The following is a 23339-nucleotide window of genomic DNA, read 5'->3' as shown; positions in this document are numbered from 1 at the left end:
GATTTGGATGTATTGGAAGCTTCGGATGTCTCCTTGTTGCCTCCCGTTAATTCTCTTCTTTGTGATTTTTACTAGCAAGTGACCTTATATCTCTCTGAAGTTATGCCATACTGATATAGCACTGTGCTATCAGTCCCAAAAAAATAGCACAGTGCTAACTAGCAGTATCCCTATCTCTTAACAGATGTGAAAGGAACGGAACTCTATGCTCTTTTCAGTCTCGGTGGTTCTGGAGTCCATCCTCTCAGAGGACCGTATGTGGTCTTCTGCTGCCGTTGCTGTTTTAGGAGTGTAGTATGGCTCTGCCCTCCCCCTTTCCGCTGATTGGAGTTGTGTTTAGCCGTCTGTAGCGCCTGTTCCGTCGTGACGCCTAGCGGGAAAAACTAGCTCTTAAAAATCCTATTTGCGAAATCCGTTTCCTTGCTTGTTGTCTAGTGCCCGTGCCATCTCAGGTCTCAAATCCCCGATCCATCGTCGAGTTCAATCCCGAATCCAAATCCTTCCCAAATCAAATCCCTCCGCAAAAGTCTATTTTGCCTCCCTCGGGTGTGATGGGCCGAATCCCTCTCGGCCCATCTCCCCCTCCCTCTCCCCGGCTCGCTCTCTCTCTCTCTCTCTCTCTCTCTCTCTCCCTCTCCCCCGCTCTGCCCGAGCGCTGCTCGCGCGAGCGCGCGAGCCGCGCCGAGCCCTCCCTCCTGCTCCCGCTGCCGTTCCCGCCGACGCCGCCAAATCGTCGCCGCGCGCCGTGGTGGCCGACCGCCTGGTCGCCGCCGCCGTCAGCCTCTGCCGCGCCTGCCGCACCTGCCGCCCGTGTCGCCGCTCCGCTCCAAGCCGCCTCCGCCGTCATCGCCGTCGTCATCGACTCGGCCCCGCCACTCTCCGCGCGCTAGCCTCCAAGGGCCGGAGGCAGAGCCCTCCGCCCTCTCTGCCGCGTCGCCCTCTCTCCCTCCTCCTTTTCCCGAAATGGCAAGGAGGCAAGCCTCCTTTCCCTCTTCCTTTCTTCCTTTTCCTCCCATCACCGGCGTCATCCTCTCCCCCCCCTCTGTCGCCGTTTTGGCTGCGAGCGCCGAGCGCCAGCTCGCGCCTTGACCGCCCAAGGTCGGTTTCTAAACCGACATCGCCGCCCTATAAACTCAAGAACCCCCTCTTCCTTTTCCCCTCCCAAACCTTCCCCGTTTTCGCCCGCGCCATTGCCGTCCCTCTCGCCGACCGCCGCCGACGCGTGTGCCGGAGGAGCCGGCACGAGCAAGGACGCGGAAGGGGACTCCGGGCGCGCCCTCTTCTTCCTCTTCCCCGGCCCGAGGCCGGAGAGATCGCTCCCGTGCCGTCGGCCTCTCGTCACCACGCCCTTCCCCGCACGGTAGTGTCGCCCTCCGTTCTCCCTCCTCATTCCATCTCCTCCCCTTAGACTCGGGTAGTAGCACGAGTAGCCTCCCCGTAGCTAGCTGGCGCCGCCCCGACCGTTGCCGCCGCCCGCCGTGTGCTCGCCGCCCGAGCTCGGAAGCGCCTCTCGTCGCTGGTCCCCCTCGATGCGTTTCCGCCCAATCCGACGCTAGCAACGGATTCCCGTAGCCGCGTAGATGCTCTCACCGCCGGGAATCGACCCCTCGTGACCTCATCGCCGTTTCCCCCTTCTCCTGCCGCCGGTTGCCGCCGCCGCAATCCGCCGCCGTCGAGCATCCCCCGGCGAATCCGAACCGTTGGCCCATCTCCTCTCGTCCCGTGCAACCTCCCGGTGTGCTCGCTTTCGCCTGTAACGCCGTGGTTCGCTCCGCCGCTCGCCGCCGCCGCCCGCCGTCCGTTTCGGCCGACGTCATCGTCTACCTCCCGCCGGCCCGCGTGGCAGCCACGTAGGCGCCACGTCGGCGCCACCTCGGCCGCGACCGGGTCAAGCAGACCCCGGTCCGCCGCTTCCCTCCGCCCCCTCGCGCGCGCGGTCCACCGCGAGCCGTGAGGCTGCGCGTGGGCCCGCCGCACCGCGTCCTCCGTGAACCGCGCGCATGCGCCGCGCCTCCCTCCCCAAACCCTAGCACGCCCGCGTGCACCTCGCTCACGGTGAGCCGAGCCGCCGACAAGCGGGTCCCACTCGGGACCACGCGAGGATGGACCCGGCCCACCGGCTCTCTCTCTCCCCTCCCCGCCCGCGCGCGCCTTGGGCCGTCCTCTTGGGCCGGTCGGCCCATTAAGCTCGGCCGAGCCGCCCCTTTCTCCCGGGCCGCGCCCTAGCCGCCCGAGGGAAGTCTAATTTCCCTCCCTCTTTCTTTTCTTTTCTTTTCTTTTTCAAAAAGGGTTTAAATAAATCCTTTTCCTTTAGACCAAAAATCCAATAATCTTAGAAATTCAATATCTTCCCAACCGTAAGTCCGTTTGACTCCGTTCAACTTCCAAAATTCCTCAAAACTCGAGATCTATCTAATGGCACGCTTAGAGGTCAATAATAGGGCTTTATTTTCGCCGTTTGTTGAGTTGTCCCGTTTCACGTGTAGTTTCGGAGCCCGAAGACCCGCAGTGCGAAGATTTCGAGGATCAAGCTCAAGATCTCGAGCAAGGCAAGCCACCTTTGAACATCTTGAGCCTATATTTGAACTTAATTAATTTGCTTGCAAAATATTATGCATTGATAGGATTGCACTTAATCTGTATGCTCCGTCTACAAGGCAGACCGGTGGGTCTACCCAACTTGTTGCATCTGATCCTTCCACTGTTAATTGTTATATCATGTTCCCTTGTAACCACCTAGTTGCGCCTCGATATTCGTGCACTCTGTGCGAGTATCGACGGTCGCCTTCAAACTTAAAATCTGAGTAAGATCTTGGGTAAAACTTGGTTTACAAAAGACTTGGAAAACCCGACACCTGGGTCGGTGCTTGCGAACTAAATGAATTTCCAAAACCGCGGACCGGGGAACGTACCGGGAGTACGGTTTCCCGCTCTTGCACTTAAGGACCGTTTCCTTGGAATTTCATCCGAACATAAGACAAGTACGACCACATGGGTGGAATGGGACACCCCCGGCTGAGTAATTAGCTAATCGGGGGAGCCTTGATGCCAAGAGACATGTGGATTCGCCGGGGTGGTGTCGGGGAGGACCCCTGGGCTTCCTGGCACAGTATGGTCTGGGACCTAATCTGGTGTTGGTCTGGGACCCCTCTCGTTGGCATATGGTGAACCTGTGTCGGCTTTCGAAATGCCTTGTCATGAAAGCCTTAAGGTCTCTAGTCGTGGCCGTTCTGCACGGGCTGGATGATCCGGGTTAGTAATGTCGTGTGGGTAAAGTGTACCCCCTCTGCAGAGGTTATTAAACTGTCCGAACAGCCGTGCCCACGGTCATGGGCGGATGTGAGGTGATTCCTAGCGTAGTTTTGTTTGACTACTGCCTTGTGAAATTTTGCTGTTGTGAAATGGGTTTGATGTTTGGAAAATCTGCGGCTGATGGGACCAGCCAGGCCCGGGTGGCCGTTTGAAAGCTATTGGCCGGGTGCCAATCTTGATCAATTCGAAAGACTGATACATTGCACAAACTCCGACCGGACGAGACGCACTTTCTCATCCGTGCCGTTTGAGAAGCACTCACTTAGTTGTTTCAGGAAAGAGTTCAAATAAAATCAATTGCAAAAACAACAGCCCTTCTTTGAAGCCTGCATTAAACACTTATTTCCCATGGCTTGCTGAGTACTCTCGTACTCACCCTTGCTCCATATAAATAATTTCCCCCCCCCCAGTTGCTGAAGAAGATGAAGCGGATCCCGCTGACGAGGAGTTCTTTCAGGAGCAAGCCGGCTACGATGAGTTTTAGGGTTTCGGCCTAGTTCCCAAGTTGCGCCTGTGATGTGTGGTCCAAGTCTTGGCTTCCGCGTTCCTTTTGTATTGCAGTTGTGAGCTCGGGATCTGTCCGCAGCCCAACATGACTGTACCCCTACTCTATAATAAAGAGACCTCTGTTGCTGTGATATTCTGTCTTCCTGTTATACCAGCACTGTTTCCTGGGACTGGTATCAATTAACAGGTTAATTTGGAGCGTCACGGGCTAGTTCCGCTCGGGACTAGTTCGGGGCGTGACACCGTCGCAGTAGTTTTTTTTCCTAGCCGCAGTTTTTGTTTTGCTTTTTCTTCCTTCCCCTAACATAGGCCCGTATGGCTGATTGCGTCGTGTAACAAAAACTTTTTTTTCTTCTAATATATTAACGTTCAATTATTCGCACGTTTGTGAAAAAAAAAACTAGCAGTACCCCATCTTCAGTCAGTACAAAGGTGCTTTCAAAACTACAAATGTTTCAAGATCCTTCAGACAAAGAATAGTGCAAGAAACGTGTACAGAGTTTCTTGAATAACATATACCACATGAATAGACCATCGATTTAATTTGTGATCAATTCAACTTTGTGTTGCTTTGTTCAATACAAAATTGCCATGAACCATATGAAATGCATGTATTTGGTGGCATCATCCATCCGTGAACGAATGATATAAGTTCGATCGTCTGAAAGAAACAGCGCTAGGGAGTTGGTGGAGGGATGATATACTACAGTATCATACCACTGCTAGTATTAGTTGAGAAAAATTAATCACATGGGACAAAGCACAGTTACAATAGATACTCCTATATAGGTAGGAGTCATTAACTTGAATCCATTATTGAACTCCATATTCTTCAATGATGGTAGCATATGTTTCTGTAGACGACCCTATGATTCGCTGTTGATCTCCAACTGTCCATGCCGTGTTGTACATTGATTATACAGTATATCTCAGTATGTACATGTATATACACCCATCAATCACTTGACCAAGGTAACATGCATGGAGTCTGATGCTGAAGAAATCAATCATCAGTGCTAGTTTTGCAATGGAGTCAAAAACTCAAAATTAATGGTTCTGAATCTGAATAAGACCAACTTTTTTCCCTTTTTTTTTCTTTTTGCGTGCCATCCACGTACACCACACCCATCAGCTGCATGAATTAGAAAATTCAAGAATATCTAGGAGATGGAATATATCGCACGGTGAATTGAGGAACATGGACCTCCACAAACACGTCCTACAAACTTGCATGACCCGGCAAATTCGTTAAAAGAAATAGAAAAAAAAAGTAAGGCAGAAAGAAGTAGTAGATCAGTATAGTTTTTTTTTTTTTTTTTGGATGACCGAAGGAGGTCATCCAATGTAAGTAGATCAGTATAGTAAGTATGCATGGTTCGGTAATGCTAGCACATCAAAGCTAGCTCTTTCAATTCATATACGTCGCAGAGAGCGAGTGCCAGGTTCAGTTGTCCAATTCACGCACGAGAAGAAGCTCGAATTTGCTTGGCAATATCGGTGCACTGCACTGCACCAACCCAACGGCACAGGCATAGTCTGACAGACAAGCAAACAGGGAAATTGAAAGAGAGAGAGAGAAGAATATAACCCGATCGTCTCTGCCTTCCATTTTGCTTGTGCACAGAAGCTTCCACTTTCTAGCTAGCTAGCTTAGCCTGACGACGAGAGGAGGCATGCAGAGCTAAGCCGCCATTAGCAAGAGAGGAAGAAGAAGAAGAAGGTAGCTGAAGCCATGAAGCCGGGGGGTAGCAGCGGGCGGCTGCACGCCCTGCGGTTCGAGTCGCAGAGGTTCAGGCTACTGACCATCGTCGTCGGCTGCTTCCTCATCTCCCTCACCTTCCTCCTCTCCTCCCGCCCCGACGCCACCGTCTTCTCCACCCGTATGTTCTTCTTCTTCCTCCTCTCACTTTCTTTCTCCGATATTATCATCGATCTCACGGTGCAAAGCAGCAGAAGTCTCAACTGCAAATTTAACATGCGGTTGCATTTGCAGTGAACCCCAGGGAGTCGTTGGAAGACGCACGCATGCCGGCGATGAAGATGCTGCACCGGTCGTCCTCCGCCGGCCTCACCCGGGATTTCCATGTCGACATCCTGCCGCAGCAGGGAGACCGAGACACCCATGCTCATCTGCAGCAGAGCGTCGATCAAACCGCCGAAAAGACAGAATGTATGTACTTCATTCATTATTTCTTCTGTCCATAGATTTAGTTCGTTTTTTCTTACGAACTTGTACTGAATGAATTGGCAGGGGTGAAAGACACGGTGATAATCCAGGAGGTCGCCGGCGAGAGGTCGGAAGAGGCGGAGGAGGCGGCGGAGCGTGTCACGGCAGATTCCGGCGACGAGGCTGCACCTGCAGGTATACGCAACTGCAACTTTCGCAAAGGAGGACTGGTTTTTGACTCGCCTGTAGCTTTCATGGAGAAAATCTGACCTCTAAATTGAACCCACCTGGCAGTAGTCGCCGACGAGGACAACGCCGTGAAGACCACGGCCACCGTGGCAACCACTGCTCGTCCCGACCAGCCATGTACCCATCACACACTTGCACGCAGTCAAATTATTGCAGAATTCCAACTTCCATTGAAATTTAATTTTCTCAAGAGAAAAAATCGTGTTTCTTCTTCTTTTACAGTGGTGGAGGAGAAGAAGAAGCAGCAGCTTCCGGTGAAGCTGCAGGACGCCGGCGAGCCAGCTCGCACGCCGGAGCAAACGGTGACGTCACGTACGTGATTTTCAAACAGAGAGATTAATTAATTCAACGTCATGTTTTAAAATACTGCAAGTGCAACTTAATTTTGAAATTGGGCACCAACTAACGTGGCGGACAACGTGCGCGCCATGAACGCAGATTCCGTGGACCGGCGGCCGCTCTGCGACTTCTCCGACTTCCGCACCGACATCTGCGACTTCTCCGGTGACGTCCGCATGGCCGCCAACACGTCGGAGTTCGTCGTCGTCGTCGACCCGGCGGCGGCGGCGGCGGCGTCGCACAAGGTGCGGCCGTACCCGCGGAAGGGCGACGCGACGTGCATGGGGCGCGTCACGGAGATCACCGTGCGCACCACAGGCGACGCGGCGGGCGCGCCGCGGTGCACCCGGGCGCACGGCGTGCCCGCCGTGGCGTTCTCCATCGGCGGGTACACGGGCAACATCTTCCACGACTTCTCCGACGTGATCGTGCCGCTGTACAACACCGTGCAGCGCTACCGCGGCGGGGTGCAGCTGGTGATGGCGAACGTGGCGTCGTGGTGGCTCGTCAAGTACGACAAGCTCCTCCGCGAGCTGTCGCGCCACGCGCCGATCGACCTCGCCAAGGCCGGCGCCGCCGGCGAGGTGCACTGCTTCCCGAGCGCCGTCGTCAGCCTCCGCGCGCACCGGGAGCTCATCATCGAGCGGGAGCGCAGCCTGGACGGGCTGGCGACGCCGGACTTCACGCGGTTCCTCCGCCGCGCGCTGTCGCTGCCGCGCGACGCGCCGACGCGGCTAGGCGACGGCACCGGGCGGCGGCCGCGCCTCCTGGTCATCTCCCGGGGGCGCACCAGGCTGCTCCTGAACCTCGACGCCGTGGTCCGCGCGGCGGAGGAGGTCGGGTTCGAGGTGGTGGTGAACGAGTCGGACGTGGGGAACTCGATCGAGCAGGTGGGGAAGCTGATCAACTCGTGCGACGCGCTGCTCGGCGTCCATGGCGCCGGCCTGACGAACATGATGTTCCTGCCGCCGGGAGCGACGATGGTGCAGGTGGTGCCATGGGGCGGCCTCCAGTGGATCGCGCGCATGGACTACGGCGAGCCGGCGGCGGCGATGGGGCTCAACTACATCCAGTACGAGATCGCCGTCGCCGAGAGCTCGCTCAAGGACAAGTACCCCGCCGGCGACGAGATCTTCACCAACCCGACGGGGCTGCACAAGAGAGGGTTCGCCTTCATGAAGCAGACGCTCATGGACGGCCAGGACATCACCATTGACGTCACCCGATTCAGACCAGTGTTGCAGCAGGCTCTCCACAACCTTGCCGCCAAGTAGATTAATTATTTTGTTCTCCTAGTTCATCATCACATTCACATTCTTTTACCCTCTTCTTTTCCATCTCTCAAAGATTATATATATATTGAATGCACACTTGCAACTATATACTATTACACTGTAATTAAGATAGAGATTGAATGGGCGAATACAAAAATTGAGAGAGAGGAGATTGTCTGTTCTTGTGTACTGCTAGTCCTTTGATACAAGTCAAGTTGTGAAAGAAAGCTTACCAGGTAGTGGCTACAGCTTGAAATATTTGTCAGTACTATTTGCTCATTTCTGCACGGCGACTAATCTCTGATAGCTTCCTCTCTGAATCATATCCTAGCAGTGTGGCACATGGGTACAGGCTAGCCAGTGATTGACTTCTACTTACAAGTTGCAATATGATTAATTCTGGAAACTGAATGGTTATACATGATTTGAACTACTATCTACAGCTGATACCTCATTATCTGACAAGACTAGAGTCGATACCTTTGAAGAGGCTAAATCATAGTATCACCATAGTTACACAACTCTCCTGTTGCAGGAGTTTGATTGAACTAATCAAGCTCTGAAAATTTAGAGGCAGCAATGGGAAATCAAGCTGTAGTATGTGTTAGTTTGGCAGTTGAGATCACAGAGTTGGATGGCATGTCGTTGTTGGTTACATTCTCTATATATATCGTGGGCAAATCGATCCTCAACGGGTCAGACATTTGGGATTTGTTAATGCATCTCTCTGCTTCCGTGCGTTCGTTTAAACGTCCTATATTGCACTTGCACCGCATGATCATTTATTTGCTTATGATATGTGATACCAATCATATATATGCATGATGAACATATATATGTAATAGTAGTAGCTAGGAGAATATCCTATGATATATATTAACCCTACTATCTGATTGTTTTTTCAAATGATTTTTTCCGTCCTTAATTATATCTCTACCAAACAAATTCTTCTGTCATTGCTGATGAAATCTGCAAGGCTAGTAGCTTGTGGCCGACACACATTAGGATCAGTTTACAGATTAACATCATGAACTGTGCGTATAATTTCTGTAACTGTCGATACTACTTCCAGTCTGTATCTTCAAGATTACGTAGAAATGCCCTCCAATTATTTGATGTAAAGATCCCTAAAAATATATTTGATGTATGCATCTGGAAAGCTATCTGTACAATCTTAGATAAAGAATTAAAAAAAATATCTTTTATTAACAATATCACCAACAGTAGAAAATGCAGTTCAATTTTTATGGATGAAAAAGAGGAACATTTCATCACGGATCGTTCAGATGACAAACCTGAACACCAATAAATAAACAGAAACAAATGAAAAGAAGAAAACCATATTATCCAAATTCAAATGCCTTGTCCTGAACTAATACCGCGGCAAATGGGAATCTCTTGCCGGATTCTCCTCACAAACCAGCAAGCAGGGCAACGACGAAAATGACAATGCAACAGCAGCAAGGAACGGTCGAAGCGGTGGTTAGCACGGCAATGTCCCACAGACACCGTTGAGATCGACTTAATTGCAGTTATAATTTAGAGTAAATTTCACAAAACTACATATACTCTAGCCAAATTGTCATAAAACTACATAATTAAGATGATGTATCACAAAATTACAGGTTTAAGGTGGAGTATCACAAAACTATAGATTTAGTAACCAAGTTATCACAAAACTATAGATTTTGGAGTTTAAATCTTTAGCATTAGTGTTATATTTGAGTTATAAACGTCTAAGTTTTGTGATTGAATTGACACTAAACCTGTATTTTTGTGATAATTTTTTTTACTAAATCTGTAGTTTTGCGATAATCCACTTTATGTCTATAGTTCTCTGAAAAATTTAGTGTTAAATCTGTTGATTTGTGGTACATCACCTTAAATCTGTAGTTTTGTGATAAATTTAACCAAAGTATCTATAGTTTTGTGAAATTTACTCTATAATTAATTTACTTTATAGCTTCAGTTCAGGCATGGTGATGCACAAGCTTCAGTGAGTGTGATTAATCAGACAATAACAGAAGCAGAAGCTAATGTCATCTGATCCTGATGTCTGAATGCATCTGAAGAAAAAAAAATTAAACGAACAGAAGCAAAGATGCTAACGGATCACTGCATGCATGACTAGCTGCTGATGATTGTGGCACAAGCTTTGCAATTACAACTAGAAGCCAATCAATCATGGAGTTGTATTAGCAAGAGGAGGAAGAGAAGTCGTGTAAGATAGGCAGCCATTGCCAGCGTTGTCCCGGATAATTAGGTTGGCGATCGGCATCACATTGCAGGCTTCGCTTTTATTCGTTTCTTTCAGACTTTCACAAAGGTGACAGAAGCCTCATTGGCATGGTCCAGATGAACAGTTTGATAACGAAACGGGCCACACAGACGGCATACAAAAAAAGAAAAAGGAAGAGGATGCATTGGAACTTGCTGTTCGTCGAAGATGCCATTGCAGATTTGCAATTGAGTACGTAGTTGACCATTGTTAATTAGCAACTGATCATGTACTATCAACTTATAATTACCATGATAAGATGAACACGCAAGAATCAATATCAAAGTGAGAGGGAAAAAGAGATTGAAACAAAGAGATTAAGAGATTGATATGTGATCTTGCTTTCGATGAGGTAGCTAGCTAGCAATGGAGAGCACACGGCACTACCGACACACTCCGGTTGAGCTGACGTTGACAGACGACAGGGTGACACTCTCCCAGCAAACATGTTGATTTGTTTCAGTTGAAAATAAACTTAAATAGGATCAATGAGGCAAAAATTCTGGATTATTTGTTTTGGTTTGTCGCCGGCCGGCCATCGCCGTGGTTTGTCGCCGGCCGGCCGCCGTGGTCCTTGGCTCTGTCATGTTGATTGGGCCGTTGGAGATACAGTATTGATAAACTGGGCCAAATAGGTACGTATTCCTTAGACATAAGCCCTTTCTCCGCCACATTTACTAATGGGCCTCAATCGGCTCTTGGGAGGCTTTCTTGGGCCTAGGAGGAGACAGCCCTTCACCTGAAGCTTGCGCATCGAGCAGAAATCTTGGTGGGCCTAAACCTCACCCATTTCTTACTGGGCCTAAAATGGGCTCTTTGTGGGCTTTCTTAGGCCCATTTCTTTACTTTCTTCTTTTTGTGCACGGAGATTTGGTAGGGTAACGATAGATGTGCCATAACTTACGTCTCAACATTTTTTTTAGATTGTTTTATCATTGTTTTCTACATTAGAAGCACATTTAAACATCGAGACATCAATGTTCAAGAAACAGTCATGCAAAAGAATTGAAATATTTTTGAACTTTGATAATGGTCCATCTATGGCTCTACAAAATTATAGCTTAAAATATAGCTTATACAAAGAGAAACTAAAAGTACAAATGCTATTAGGGAGTAGGGTGAGCCATTTTTAATAGCTTAGGAAGAAAAATGAGTAAAAAAATAGTTTAGGGTGTTAAGAGATTTAGTATAGCAGTTTGAGTTTGAGGGAGTAAAATGAACCTTTTCTAAATAAAACTATGTTTTGCATCTTATTCTTTTCCGCTGAATGGATAGTAGATGAATAATTTGTGATTATTATTTGAGTGTACAAACGGATTAATTAACTACTATAAAATTAAATAATAGATCCGCAACAAATATTTTTAAGAAATTCATATAAAATAAATTATTTTTAAAAGAATCGTACCATTTAAAAGTTCGGAAAGCAGAACGAGAAATGAAATTCACAGTGCAGCTATGCATAGGATAAGCCTGCAGGGTGCATCTGCATGGAGGGGCCGAGAGACCTGTGGATCTGTGCTGAACATGAACCCCTCCATTCATCAGAATGCAGGCGATTCATCCATACTCCTCCAGGAGTAGTTGCCATCTCCTTACCTATCATCAATCAGCCAACCACAGGCTCAGCTAGCTTCAGCAGAGGCGATGGGCTCACACTACACTGCAGAGGCATCCTGCTGCTGCTACACTGAAACCAAATAATACCACCTCACATGCCAGCAGCTCAGCAACAGCAGCAGCAACCGAGCCTGCATCTGTAAAGAAACCCTGGAGCCTGAAACAACCACTACCTCACACACCAGGTACCGTAGGGATAACAAGAAATCATGGCAACAGACTAGACTGATGGATGCAGAAGCTTTTGACAGCAGTTTGCAATGTGAGTTCATAACTTTGCTGGTGTATTTAATTTCTTTTTAAAGAAATATCTGCATAAAGAGAAACAGCAAAGCAATCTGTAATGAAAACTCAAGAAACAGAATAAATATTGGTTCATTATTTTCCCAGGAATTAGATTGGACCAAAGGAACACCAAAGTTTGGCTGTCAGAGTTACATCACAGGAAGGAAAAAGGAATGCCATTTTGGCTCATGGAATACAAAGGCAAAGACATAAAATTCCTTATGATGATCCTTCTCGAGACCACCAAATTAATGGCTACTACCACATGTACAGATTTTTTTGAATGAATATTTACACGACAATATTGAATGGAGGAAAGAATTGAGAGCAAAGCAACAGAAGAATCATAGCCTTTTCCTTATCATTGTTCGGTAAATTTTCCAAGTCCACACAAGAAGGAACATCATCAGAAGCGACGCCACGGTCGTCCAGGCTACGAACAACCATGACGGCATAGACTTCGGAAAGAGACCTGTTCACAAGCCAACGCGTTCAGAACGGTTAATTTTAAGGATGCAAATGTTGCTTGCAAGCATCAAGAAATTTACATCAAACTTACCATGTCCAAACTTGATGCATATTAGAAGCTCCAAAATGCAAATAGCTAGGGAAAGCCAACAGAAAGACCCCACCTTTTTAACAGGTTTCCTGCAATCATTCAGACAAGTTATATTATTAATGGGTATGAATTTCTGTGAACTTATAGCCAAGCTGTTTGATCCTATTGTAAGCATGCAGTTAGAATGCTGTCTATACTACACACAGTTCACATGCAACCAATGTCTAGCAGACGGTACATATTTATGGTCAACAAATAGTGGCACATCTGCACTGCCATGTAGCATGTCAAGCAGTAATAGTTAATAGCAGGCACAGTGCATCCAAGAAAATCCAGAGTTTCTGTTCTTGAACAGTCGATAATGCTGGATGAGTACAGAGCAACTCATCAAAACATACTTAGAGATTATTTTTTTTTACAGTTTGAAGCTAATTAAGTTCATACATTCAAAAAAAGAAGCTTAGGGAGTTCAATATTCACCTGTCTTGTAAGTATGTATTGTACTCGCGAATGGTTGGTATCGCAATTAACCACCAAAGGACAAGTCGGTAAACAATCAAGGGGTTTCGGGGAGGAATCCAAAGGCAGAACTTGAGAAAGAATGTGTTAAGTTCAACAATCATGAAAACAATACATAGGCTCAGCACCTGGATGAATCTCCAAGGGCCAAGCAGAGGGTACCACTCATCTTTGTCCCACTGTGCTGGTGTGAACTGGCCTAGCGTCCTTTTTACCTATGGAGAAGCAAAAGGTGAAATATGCACTCACGGGAAAGGCTAACAATATAAAGATCAAGAACAAATAATTCGAAGCACTAGAAATACAGAACATAGCATATAACTTTTAAGGGAAAAATTAATGGTTGAGGTGATAATTTAATACTATACCGTAGTACGGTATTAACCTATGCATAGGAAAAACCGGATTTGAAAGTCAAGACATAAACGTCATACACATAATATTTTCATTTTATACATGTATTTACAGGTACCTAACAGTATGGTGCATATTGGGCTAATTAGACAACTAATGACAAATTGTGTTGGTTACTCAGTAAATCCTACCTGTACTAGAGTTAATCACCTTAATATGATACTAAGGCAAGATATACAACACAATGCACTGCATAAAAATGGGACAGATGCCAAAAAAAAGAAAAGTATAATGCCACCATATGCTTTGCTGGGCAACTCATTCCCCTTGACATCTAATGAGCATACCTTACTGATAATATTGGGTTGACGACTCAAACCAACCCATTCATATGTCCTCCCATCAAAGTATCTCACAGTCTTCATTCCAGCCCAAATACCTAAACCAAATAAGGGTCCCAGTCAGGAAGAGTTGAAAGCAACTGTCACTCTATTACTCAAGCAAAAGATACATAACACGATGTTGCAGCAGAGAAGAATCAAACTTATGGGAGGCTAACGAATAGAGGTAAAGACAGACATTCGCATGAAAACTGTCCCGAAATTTTAATCACATGAAATATCTTAGCATTTAAAGTAACAATTATAGCGCACAACTTCATACGAAATAGCTAGTGAAATACCATAGGTACACTTAGCATTTAAAAGATGTCTAATACATCACAAAACTATTAAAACACTAATATTCTGTCTTAGCGATTTGCAGAAAGAGATAAGCAAAACAATGTGAAACATAGGTTTGCCATGATTAACTTTAATATGCTAAGGTACAAAATTCTGAATGAGGTTTCAGTAAATCAGAAGATACTACTCCAGCAGCTTATACAAATACAACCACAATAAAGAAAGAAGCCAATAAACAAAAAAATGGTTTCTGAATAAACTGAATGAGGGTGTCTAATCTACATTTAAAGGAAATGAGAATTGTATATTAAAAATACTGATAAAATATAAAAAATCTCACCAAACCAATTGCAAATTAATATGTCTAGTACGATGCTATCCCACCAACACTCATTAAAGTTTGGCAGCATATGGCGAAAGGTGAGCTGCAGGACATGTGAAACTATGTAAGGAATCTAGATTCAGAAGACAGAAGCCAAAAATAAATTGATCGTGTAAGATTAAATGCATACCTCCATTAGCTCAAAGCCAATTGATAATACCCATAAAAGTGGTTGGTTTCTTATCATTATAGCCTTCCCCCACCATCCAAGGATATGGGCAATAACAAACTCATCAAAAAGGATCTCCTAGAGAAACCTATATTCAAATCAGTAACTTGAAGCATCTCCAAGACTTTGCAGAACTGGAGTTTTAAGGTAAATCAAATAGAACAAAAAGGAGAAGCAAGTTGGTGAATGGAGTCATACATAAACATTGTTAAACCTGCTTTTCGGATGATCAGGTACATATATGCGGCAGTCGGTTCCATAAGATCTTTCAGGTAATTCTGCTCAAATGTGGGTAAAAATCAGGTTTTTATTTTTCCAATCACATAACTCTGCACTGCTAGATCATATATGGAAATTAAATTCATTACCAACACCAAGATCAGGGTGAAGATACTTCATAAATTGCCTAGCATCATCACGGGTCTGCAAGATTAAGTGGAACAGAGTATGAATCCCATGCAAACTACAGGTTTTGTTCTCTCTTTTATATATTTATAACAAGACCAATGATGCACAATTCTCTTGCGTATTTGAGAAGAAAAAAAATATTTATAACAAGACCCTCACTTTTTGAGACATTGTCTCATCTGGTGCATGCAACATGGACCAGTATAGCACAATAGTAAAGATACGGGAGAATAGTCTCTTGGCACTTTGACTAGCTACCTCTAGGGTAAACCACAACAAGGCAGCATGTTTTCAAATCGGAAACTCGAGGAAAATCACCTCAGTACCGACTAGGATGATTAATCATAACTAATCGCGACTAATTAGGATACTTTCTGATCAATCGTGGTTAGAATCAAGTTGCCTTAGTACCGACAGGATGACTAATCGCAATTAGTTGGATGACTTGAAAACATTTCTGGGAAGCTTCCTATTGACTAAAAAAGTTCCCAGGGTAACATAAAAATGGGATACCAGGCTTTTCTTTCCAATGTGTGTTAATCACTTGAGTCATCCTAGTTCCAAACTGATCTATGTTCACCTATAGTTATACTGTTAAACTTTTGACATTGGTAAGCCCTTCTGCTGATGTGTAATGCCAATGACGACTCTTTTTTCCTTTAATAAAAATAACCTATTTTTGGTTGGAATCAAGAGGGAAGTGAGGTATTAGTGCACAGTGCAATTCCTTATGCTAATCAATTAAACGAGAAACTGAGACAGGGACTTCTATGCCGTTCACTAGAAAAGAAGTTGATATTATAAGGTTGTGGAAGAGATAAAAAAAAGCAAAAGAATGCAATGCCTTAATAATCCATGAATATCAATGATCCAATAAAAATGTGTTGAGCAAGAGTAATAAGAAAAAGCTGTACTTACCTGGAAAAGCAAAAAAGTTAGAGCAACAAGGTAAACAACTGCCATCCCGTGGACCAGCCGCCAAATGGCAGGATGTGGTCTAATAAGTACACTGAATCATAGTATAAATAAATATAAGTAAATGTTTGCATAAATCCCAATTACCTCATAAACAAAATTACAGAGAAGCCCCCAATGAGGTTATATTTTTAGGAAATGGAACAATGCCTCACTTTCAAGGGATTTTTTAATTAAAACTGTTATTTAGGAGAATTTATGAAGTTATTTCAGTTTCATGATAAAAGTAACACATCTAGGAAAATGATACAATTCCTCAGTGATATTGAAAAGTTATTTTCAAAAATGGAGTACGCAGGAACGCGTACCCCCTTCTGTTCCATATCAATGTGCAATAGCATTATTTATATCTGCACGGCCATCCCTACCATAAACAGAGTTCGATAATCAGAGTTCGGATAAGGGGTTTATGTGACTCACGTAGAAGGTGCCTGAAGAAATGAATAAGCCAAAAAAACAGCAATCATTGCAAAGACACCCCTGTCAATAAAAGAGAAACATATGACATATCAACAAAAAGGAATCCTTAAATGATAATCAACAGATAAATTGTTGAGAAAAATGATGGTAAAAATAAAATGAACACTCATGTGGTTGGAAACCGACTAGAATTTGCGTGTCTAGTGCAGCAAAAAAAACATCGACACATGAAATCTGCTATGGATCTGACTCATGTGATTTCAACAAAAAATATTTTGAACACAGATGACCAGGTAACACTAGTTTTAAAGATGTCCAATTAGTGAGTGAATGGTAAAAACAACTACCGTCTAACCTGGATGAGTAGAATACCTTTTAACAGATGAAACGCGGTCAACAGAGAAGCTTCTTTCTGGATCAAGAGCACCACTTGCCCAACTGATAAAGAATGTAAATTAAATTTCTGTTAAACATAGAGCACCTTTGCAAGTCCTAAATATCTCACCTAACAATGGTCGAAACTGAAGAAAATAAAACATATTTCAAAAAGGTGCCGTAGGCCAACACTAACAAATGCATAAAACACCTTGATTATTAAAATGCTCTTTAAAATCTTTAAAAAAAATCCACAGATAAAGATTCTGATCTCACATTAAAAAGCATGTTCCCATCAGTAGCAATGAAACTGTGCGCGGTTTGTATGCCCATGCTGTCCATGGATCGATATCGCCGAAATTGTTTACTGATTGTACACCATTGCACTCTCGGCCATTATATTCTCTTCTTGGTTTGTGATGACCATTGACCTCCATGGTGATAATTCTTAGCAGCTTATTATCTATAAAATTTCCACAATTTTGTATTAGAATACAAATTCTTACTGGCCTTCAAGAAGATTCAAACAAGTACAATGCAGTCCAACTCTTACTAAAGATACACTTGCATTCAGTGAGACAAATAACTAACAACTGAATAATGTACTACTAAGGCCACGAAAGTACCTACAAGTGGACAACATGAAATGGTCCAACACATCTGAAAATAAACACATCTTCTTCAAGTAAAAATTCTGTATTTGACATATACACATTAACCCACAGTTAAAGGCTATTGAAGCATAACCCACAGTTGCACCAGGCAAGCCTACAGTACTACTAGCTCTGAAGTTCGACGATTTGACCTGCGGAATATAAATCTTCAGGACGCATTCAAGTTGTATTGCTGGCGAACTTGTGAAGTTCCCATAGCAAATACCCACAGTTCGTGTGGCTTTGATTTTTATTTCCCCATACTAGTAGCAAAGAAGGGTGGTCTGCTGCAATTAAAGGCTGCATTGATGTGAAGATAACATACGAAACCTGAAACAGCAAAAGGCGAGAGGAGAAGGGGAAAAAAAACTCCATTTGCAATATTTTTTTGGGGGGAAACTCCATTTGTACTTAAAAAGATTAGCAAAAGGAAACGATTAAAAAGGAATAAAATGTCATGATGCAATTACTGTGGAAGTAATCAGGTCCAACAGGAGCGCCGTACAACACCTCCTAATTAAGAAAGCGCAAAAGCTAAAAGGCAGCAGCTTTTGCAATGCTGCAAAAGATGGGAATTAGAGATGCGCGCATCAAATCGGATGAACTCTGCTGGTGATTCCCACGCATAATAAGAGCGCCCCCAAGATGAACACAAAGTAATCGCAATAGACAGGTTTTTTACTGCATTTTTTCCCTGCAAGGCTGACGAACAAGCAGCGGAGACCAAGTCCTTGTAGAGCAAAACAGCAGAGGAAATCAAGAGAAACAAATGCAAGCGTGAATCTGCATTTGGGCAAGAACAACAACAGGGAACATAAACATAAAAAAAAAGGTAGCGTTTTGATCAGTCAAAACCACCAGGGAACTCCCAGGAATGATTCAAAACCACCACTGCATTTCACTAGGCACCGAAAATAATTAAAAAAAGAACCGCTTCATCGAGAGCTCTTCAGGTAACCGTCAATGGCAGAAACCCCAAAACCAAAAGAACCCTAATACTAACAAACAAAAAACAAATACAAATAGACGACAGGATTGCAATGGAGAGGACTATGAGCTGCTATGGTGGGATTAGTACATAGTGGCGGCGGCATGAACTAAAATATGATAAATATACCCCCCAAGATGAAATTTTTAGCAGAATGACACCATGGGAAGAGATGGGGGGAAGAAGAAGAAGAGGAGGAGAAAAAACACCATACGTGGAGGAAAGCGACAACGCCGTGCGCCCCGTACGATCCCGCGTGGGAGGAGATCCAGGCCGTCGAAAGCGATCGAAAGATTTGTTCTTTTCGCCCCCCTTTTTTCCTCCTCCTCCTTTCTTCCTCTTTGGTGGTGAGTTGTAGAGCGAGAGAGATGTGTGCGTGTGTGCACACAATGGAGTCTTACTTAGAGCCCTGAAAGGGAATCTTCTTATAAGAGAGAGAGAGAAGAGATGGTCAAAGAAAAGGAAAGAGAGAGAGAGGAGAAGAGATGATGATGATGATAAGAGAGAGAAGAAGGAAAAAAGGTTTGGTCTTTGAGAGGGATCATTTGGAGTCTTGGAGGAAGGACTATGCTCTCTTACAGTGGGACCCACATTGATTAAGGTGAAGGGGGAAAAAAAACAAAGATGGCACCTTGATTACATTACACATAAGACGCCAAAACCAAACTTAAATGATGTCTCCCCTCCCACTACCAACTGTGCTTGATGAACGCCACCTCACGCGGCACTTGACCCTTTGTTTATCTCAAAGCTCTTTCGAAATCCAGTGAACTCTGCGTCTACTACAACTTGCTAATACTACAATTATTTATTTATTTATTATGTACTCTTAGTGCTACTACCAAACAGCTTTAGCTAGAGACAAATGAGTATGCATGTTAATGCAGTGGAGTAGGAGTAGTAGTATTTTTGTATGGAAGTTTACTTGAATTTTTCTAACGTGAAAGTTGAGGGGAGTTCATTATAGGGTTGAAAAAGAATAAAGGATTGAAAACACAGAATTTTAATATGAATAAAAGCATAAAAAAGAGCATCGCAAAACATAAGAAACATACGTGAATAATCTTTGGATTGACCGTAGTGGAGAGATAAAAACTACATCAAGAAATTTTCTGTAAGGATAGAGCTTGTGTTAAATTTCCATTAAGAGTACCAATGATTGAACAATTTCATAGAATTCAATATTCTTTGTTCCAGAGACATTTAGGGGGGGGGGGGGGGGGAATCCTACGTGATTCAAATCCTAAAAGAATTCTTCATTTTAAAGGGGCATGAGTGATAGCATGTTTGATATTTAATTTAGAGGAACTCCCGCTCTCTAGAGGAAACTCAACAACAGAATATTAAAAATTTAAAAATTTTATGACAAAAAGGTTGAATGATACCTATTTACTTAGCACGTGTTTGGATTGGGGACGAGGTGAGATGGGTTGGACTCGTTCATGTTTTTAGGATGGGGATGATCCCATCTATCTGTTTCGCATAAAGGGTGGGATGATCCTATTTTTTAAGGGATGACTCATATGCTAGCGAGACAAAAAAAAAAAGTGAGTTAGATTGGTTCGTCAGTTTTTAAGGGACCAAGTCAACCCGGATCTTAAGGGGATATTTTCTGTCAGTGACTATCCCATCTCATTTGTCCCCAAACCAAACACACTGGAAAATAGATTCAACTCAACCTAACCCATCCGGCAATCCCAACCCTTCAACCAAATGCATACTTATGTCTCCAACATTTAATTCAAGAAAATTTCCCGCATTCCAAGTTATGCCTAATGGATTTTGCGCCTAGCTAAAGTTTTTTTCCCTCATTTCTTGAAAATTTTATTTCACTGTTATCATCTTGATAGGCGAAAAGTTTGATAAGAACAACCCACCCCCACCCCACATAAATACTCAGTCAATCAGATTAACATATGCCTAACTGTTCAAGTTACCATTGTAAAAACTAAAAAGGAGAAGAATTTAGCTTGAAGTAAAACACGGGACATCTAAGCTAGCCCACTTTGCTACAAGGACATTGCAAATGGATAGACAAGATTTCCATCCAGCTGATCCAAATAGTACTTGCACAAGAGAGCCACTCAAATCTTTAAAAATGTGAGGACAGTTTTTATCATGTGCCCAAATATATGGTGCCCATCAGATTAAAAAAAAACATATGTATGGAAGTACATTGCAAAACTTTGTGGTGCCAAAACCATTAAATGACTGAAATAAATTCCATATGGCCCATCTGGAATAGTTATTGCATCCTCACATGCATGACCTAGAACTGACCAAGCATCCAACAATAATTTGCACATTGCTTTTGAGATTGCCCATTTTGGGCGACTAATAGGGCAGTGTTAATGGTGGCTATTCCATGACATGACAATTGACAAATGAAGCAAGGAACTTGGATTGTGGCCAAATATGTGTAATATGAACATCTATCCCAGTTTTAGGAATTAGTTAGCTGTATACCAATCTTCCTAGCTACAGGATGCGAGTACTGTATTAAGAGGTTCACAAATTGTCATGAATTGTTTGTATGCCTAAGCTCAAAATGCGCTTGGAACACATGAATTTTACAGTAACAATTTCGTATCAATCGGTTGAAAATATAACAATATTAATTATTTCACAACAAAATCAGTCATATTATTTCCACTTTATAAGCCAAAGCTTTTGTTTTGTATTTGGTGTTCAAATATTTGGTTAGAAACTGATTACATTTTTTCAAGTTCCATTCCTTGTTTAAAAGGAAATTTTGGTACCGATGATTGGGAGATGTGAAGGACTATGGGTACATACCTTGATTACTATTACTACATGAACTTCTCTTTTCTCACTCGCTCGTTCCCATCATCCATGGTACGTACAGGTACCATACTTTGTACCCTACCAATGACAAGAATAAATGTTTTTCTTTTTTAAAAAAGCGACAAGAATCAGGTGAAGTACTGTACATGTCAATGTGCTGTGTTCAGTTCCAATATATGCAATGCAATTCAACCTTCTCATTATATTTCTCCTACTTACATCCTGTAGTCCACCATCTTGAGAATATTCCCCTCCACAATTACTATCATCATTCATTTTGGTACAGCTCAAATTTGCATATAGCATTCGTGGGTGGGTGCGTGGTGTGCATGTGTGGTGATGTGTATGCGTGCGCGTCTTTCGTGTAATCACAAATAAAGAAAATATATGTGTCGTTTTGGATAAATATAAGTCAAGCTTCACGTGTACACATGTAATTAGCAGATAATATTGGAGAAATAAGAAAAAATCTTCTGAATTTTGTTTGGAGCAAAGTTTTAGAAAGGCAAACTAGAATTCAATCCGATGAACAAGCCACATCTCAAGTACCCATTTACTGGATTTACCTTGTCACTTTTCAGTGATATGACATAAAGAAAAGGGGCAATTGCTTACTACCAATTTGACACTACTTTTCAAAGTTTGCTTGTTTGACCCTCCTTTTCAAAAACGAAGCTCCCGTCTGACCCTGTTTCCGCTAGTCCGTTAAGTTTTGATTTGAAATAAAAAAAGAAATGCAACTAATATTCATAATACCTAGAATACCCTTAGAAAACCCTATCCATCCACCCAATCTTATCCACATTTCTCTCTCTTTCTCTTTCCTCCTTCCTGCTCGCTCGACTTGTGGCGGCGGTGCTAGGGGGCGGCGGCGGTGACTGAGGGGGCGGAGGGAGGGAGTGGCGGCGGCGGCGACGACTGAGGAGCGCGGAGGGAGGGAGCGGTGGCGGTTGAGGTGGCGCCGGCGCGGCAGCTAAGGGGCGCGGAGGGAGGGAGGGAGGGAGCGGCGGCGGCTGAGGCGGCGCCAGCACGGGATGAGGGAGGCGGCGGCTAAGGCGCTGAGGGGGCGGAGGGAGGGAGCGGCAGCGGCGGCGGCTGAGGGGCGTGGAGGGAGAAGATCCACGCCGGCTGAGGGGCGGCGGCGGCTGAGGCGGCGCCGGCGCGGGATGAGGGCGGTGGCACCTCCGGCGCAGGCGCGCGGAAGGAGGGAGGAGACGGCGGTGGCGGCGCCGGATCCGCTGACCGCAGCTCGAGCTCCACCGCCCGGACTCACCACCGCCACTCCTCGTCGTCGTCGTCACCAGGGCCGGCGCCGTCTCGCCTTTCGTCGCCTCTCCCTGTGGTGGATACGTGGAGGAGAGGACAAGAACGCGCCGCCACCACTCGTCGTCGTCGTCGTCATCACCAAGGCCGGCGTCGGCTCGCCGTCTCGCCTTTGGCCGCCTCTCCCTGCGGTCAATCCGTAGAGAGGAGAGAAGAGAGGAGAGGAGAAGAGAACTGACGGGTGGGTCCCACATGTAATAGGGTTAAATGAGTAAGGGCAGAAGAGACATTTTGTGCTTCAATTAACACCGTTAGATGCCCTTAACATAATAGGGTTATACCGTAGCTTCATTTTTGAAAAGGAGGGTCAAATAAGTAAACTTCAAAAAGTAGGGTCAAATTGGTAGCTAGAGTTCAAAACGGGGTCAAATAAGCAATTGCCCCTAAAGAAAAAGGATTTCTATCTAGCTCTACTTTGTAGTTCTGTATCTGCCTGAAAATTTTGGGGCTTCTGGCTACAAAGCAGGTCAGGCAAAAGCTCTACTGAAATTTATCAGGATAGCACCTGAGATGAAATCAGAGGCAGAGTGTGCTGAATGCACCAGAGATTTTGCACCACTCAAATCAGTTTCAACACTCAAGTGAAATCGACTCAGGACACTCATGAAAATGTACTACTACAGTATAGATCTTCAGTTACAGTTAAAATTTTTTCATAGGACTCCAGTTGATTCATTCACAGTGTTTTTTCCTTT

The 23339-nt window shown here is 44.5% G+C and overlaps 2 protein-coding genes across 4 annotated transcripts; one reads left to right on the top strand and one right to left on the bottom strand.

Moving 5' to 3' along the window:
- Positions 1-5287: 5287 nt before the first annotated feature.
- Positions 5288-8087, top strand: LOC127764271 (alpha-1,3-arabinosyltransferase XAT2-like). 2 transcript variants are annotated; one of them, XM_052289132.1, is made up of 6 exons: positions 5288-5699; positions 5813-5989; positions 6071-6181; positions 6284-6352; positions 6458-6547; positions 6674-8087. In XM_052289132.1, exons 1-6 carry the CDS (start codon positions 5552-5554, stop codon positions 7846-7848), a joined length of 1770 nt encoding a protein of 589 aa, XP_052145092.1. In that variant the 5' UTR covers positions 5288-5551; the 3' UTR covers positions 7849-8087. The 2 variants fall into 2 exon arrangements, with proteins under 2 accessions (XP_052145092.1, XP_052145087.1); XM_052289127.1 differs by having other exon boundaries at positions 6281-6352.
- A 4020-nt stretch (positions 8088-12107) lies between these two features.
- On the bottom strand, positions 12108-18703 carry LOC127784371 (CDP-diacylglycerol--serine O-phosphatidyltransferase 1). Of its 2 annotated transcripts, none has more exons than XM_052311625.1 (13): positions 17502-18703; positions 17152-17338; positions 16873-16938; positions 16501-16560; positions 16024-16114; positions 15066-15120; positions 14896-14975; positions 14659-14775; positions 14487-14571; positions 13811-13902; positions 13071-13324; positions 12591-12679; positions 12108-12503 (listed from the first exon to the last, which is right to left on the bottom strand). In XM_052311625.1, exons 1-13 carry the CDS (start codon positions 17533-17535, stop codon positions 12376-12378), a joined length of 1338 nt encoding a protein of 445 aa, XP_052167585.1. In that variant the 5' UTR covers positions 17536-18703; the 3' UTR covers positions 12108-12375. The 2 variants fall into 2 exon arrangements, with proteins under 2 accessions (XP_052167585.1, XP_052167574.1); XM_052311614.1 differs by having other exon boundaries at positions 17506-18703.
- Positions 18704-23339: the final 4636 nt, after the last annotated feature.

This window comes from Oryza glaberrima, chromosome 1 (assembly GCF_000147395.1).
Source record: "Oryza glaberrima chromosome 1, OglaRS2, whole genome shotgun sequence".
Lineage (NCBI taxonomy): Eukaryota > Viridiplantae > Streptophyta > Magnoliopsida > Poales > Poaceae > Oryza > Oryza glaberrima.
This window is presented reverse-complemented; position numbering and strand designations above follow the sequence as displayed.

What these genes read in the sequence shown, in the direction of transcription:
- LOC127784371 (XM_052311614.1), bottom strand. Translation starts at nt 17,590, where the DNA reads ATGTGTATATGTCAAATACAGAATTTTTACTTGAAGAAGATGTGTTTA. An exon ending in TTTCTTCAGGCACCTTCTAC is followed by an intron (nt 16,115 to 16,500) that starts GTGAGTCACATA and finishes ACTATGATTCAG; the next exon opens with TGTACTTATTAGACCACATC. An exon ending in GCAGGTTTAACAATGTTTAT is followed by an intron (nt 14,776 to 14,895) that starts GTATGACTCCAT and finishes AGGTTTCTCTAG; the next exon opens with GAGATCCTTTTTGATGAGTT.
- LOC127764271 (XM_052289127.1), top strand. Translation starts at nt 5,552, where the DNA reads ATGAAGCCGGGGGGTAGCAGCGGGCGGCTGCACGCCCTGCGGTTCGAG. An exon ending in AACCGCCGAAAAGACAGAAT is followed by an intron (nt 5,990 to 6,070) that starts GTATGTACTTCA and finishes ATGAATTGGCAG; the next exon opens with GGGTGAAAGACACGGTGATA. An exon ending in GGAGCAAACGGTGACGTCAC is followed by an intron (nt 6,548 to 6,673) that starts GTACGTGATTTT and finishes CCATGAACGCAG; the next exon opens with ATTCCGTGGACCGGCGGCCG.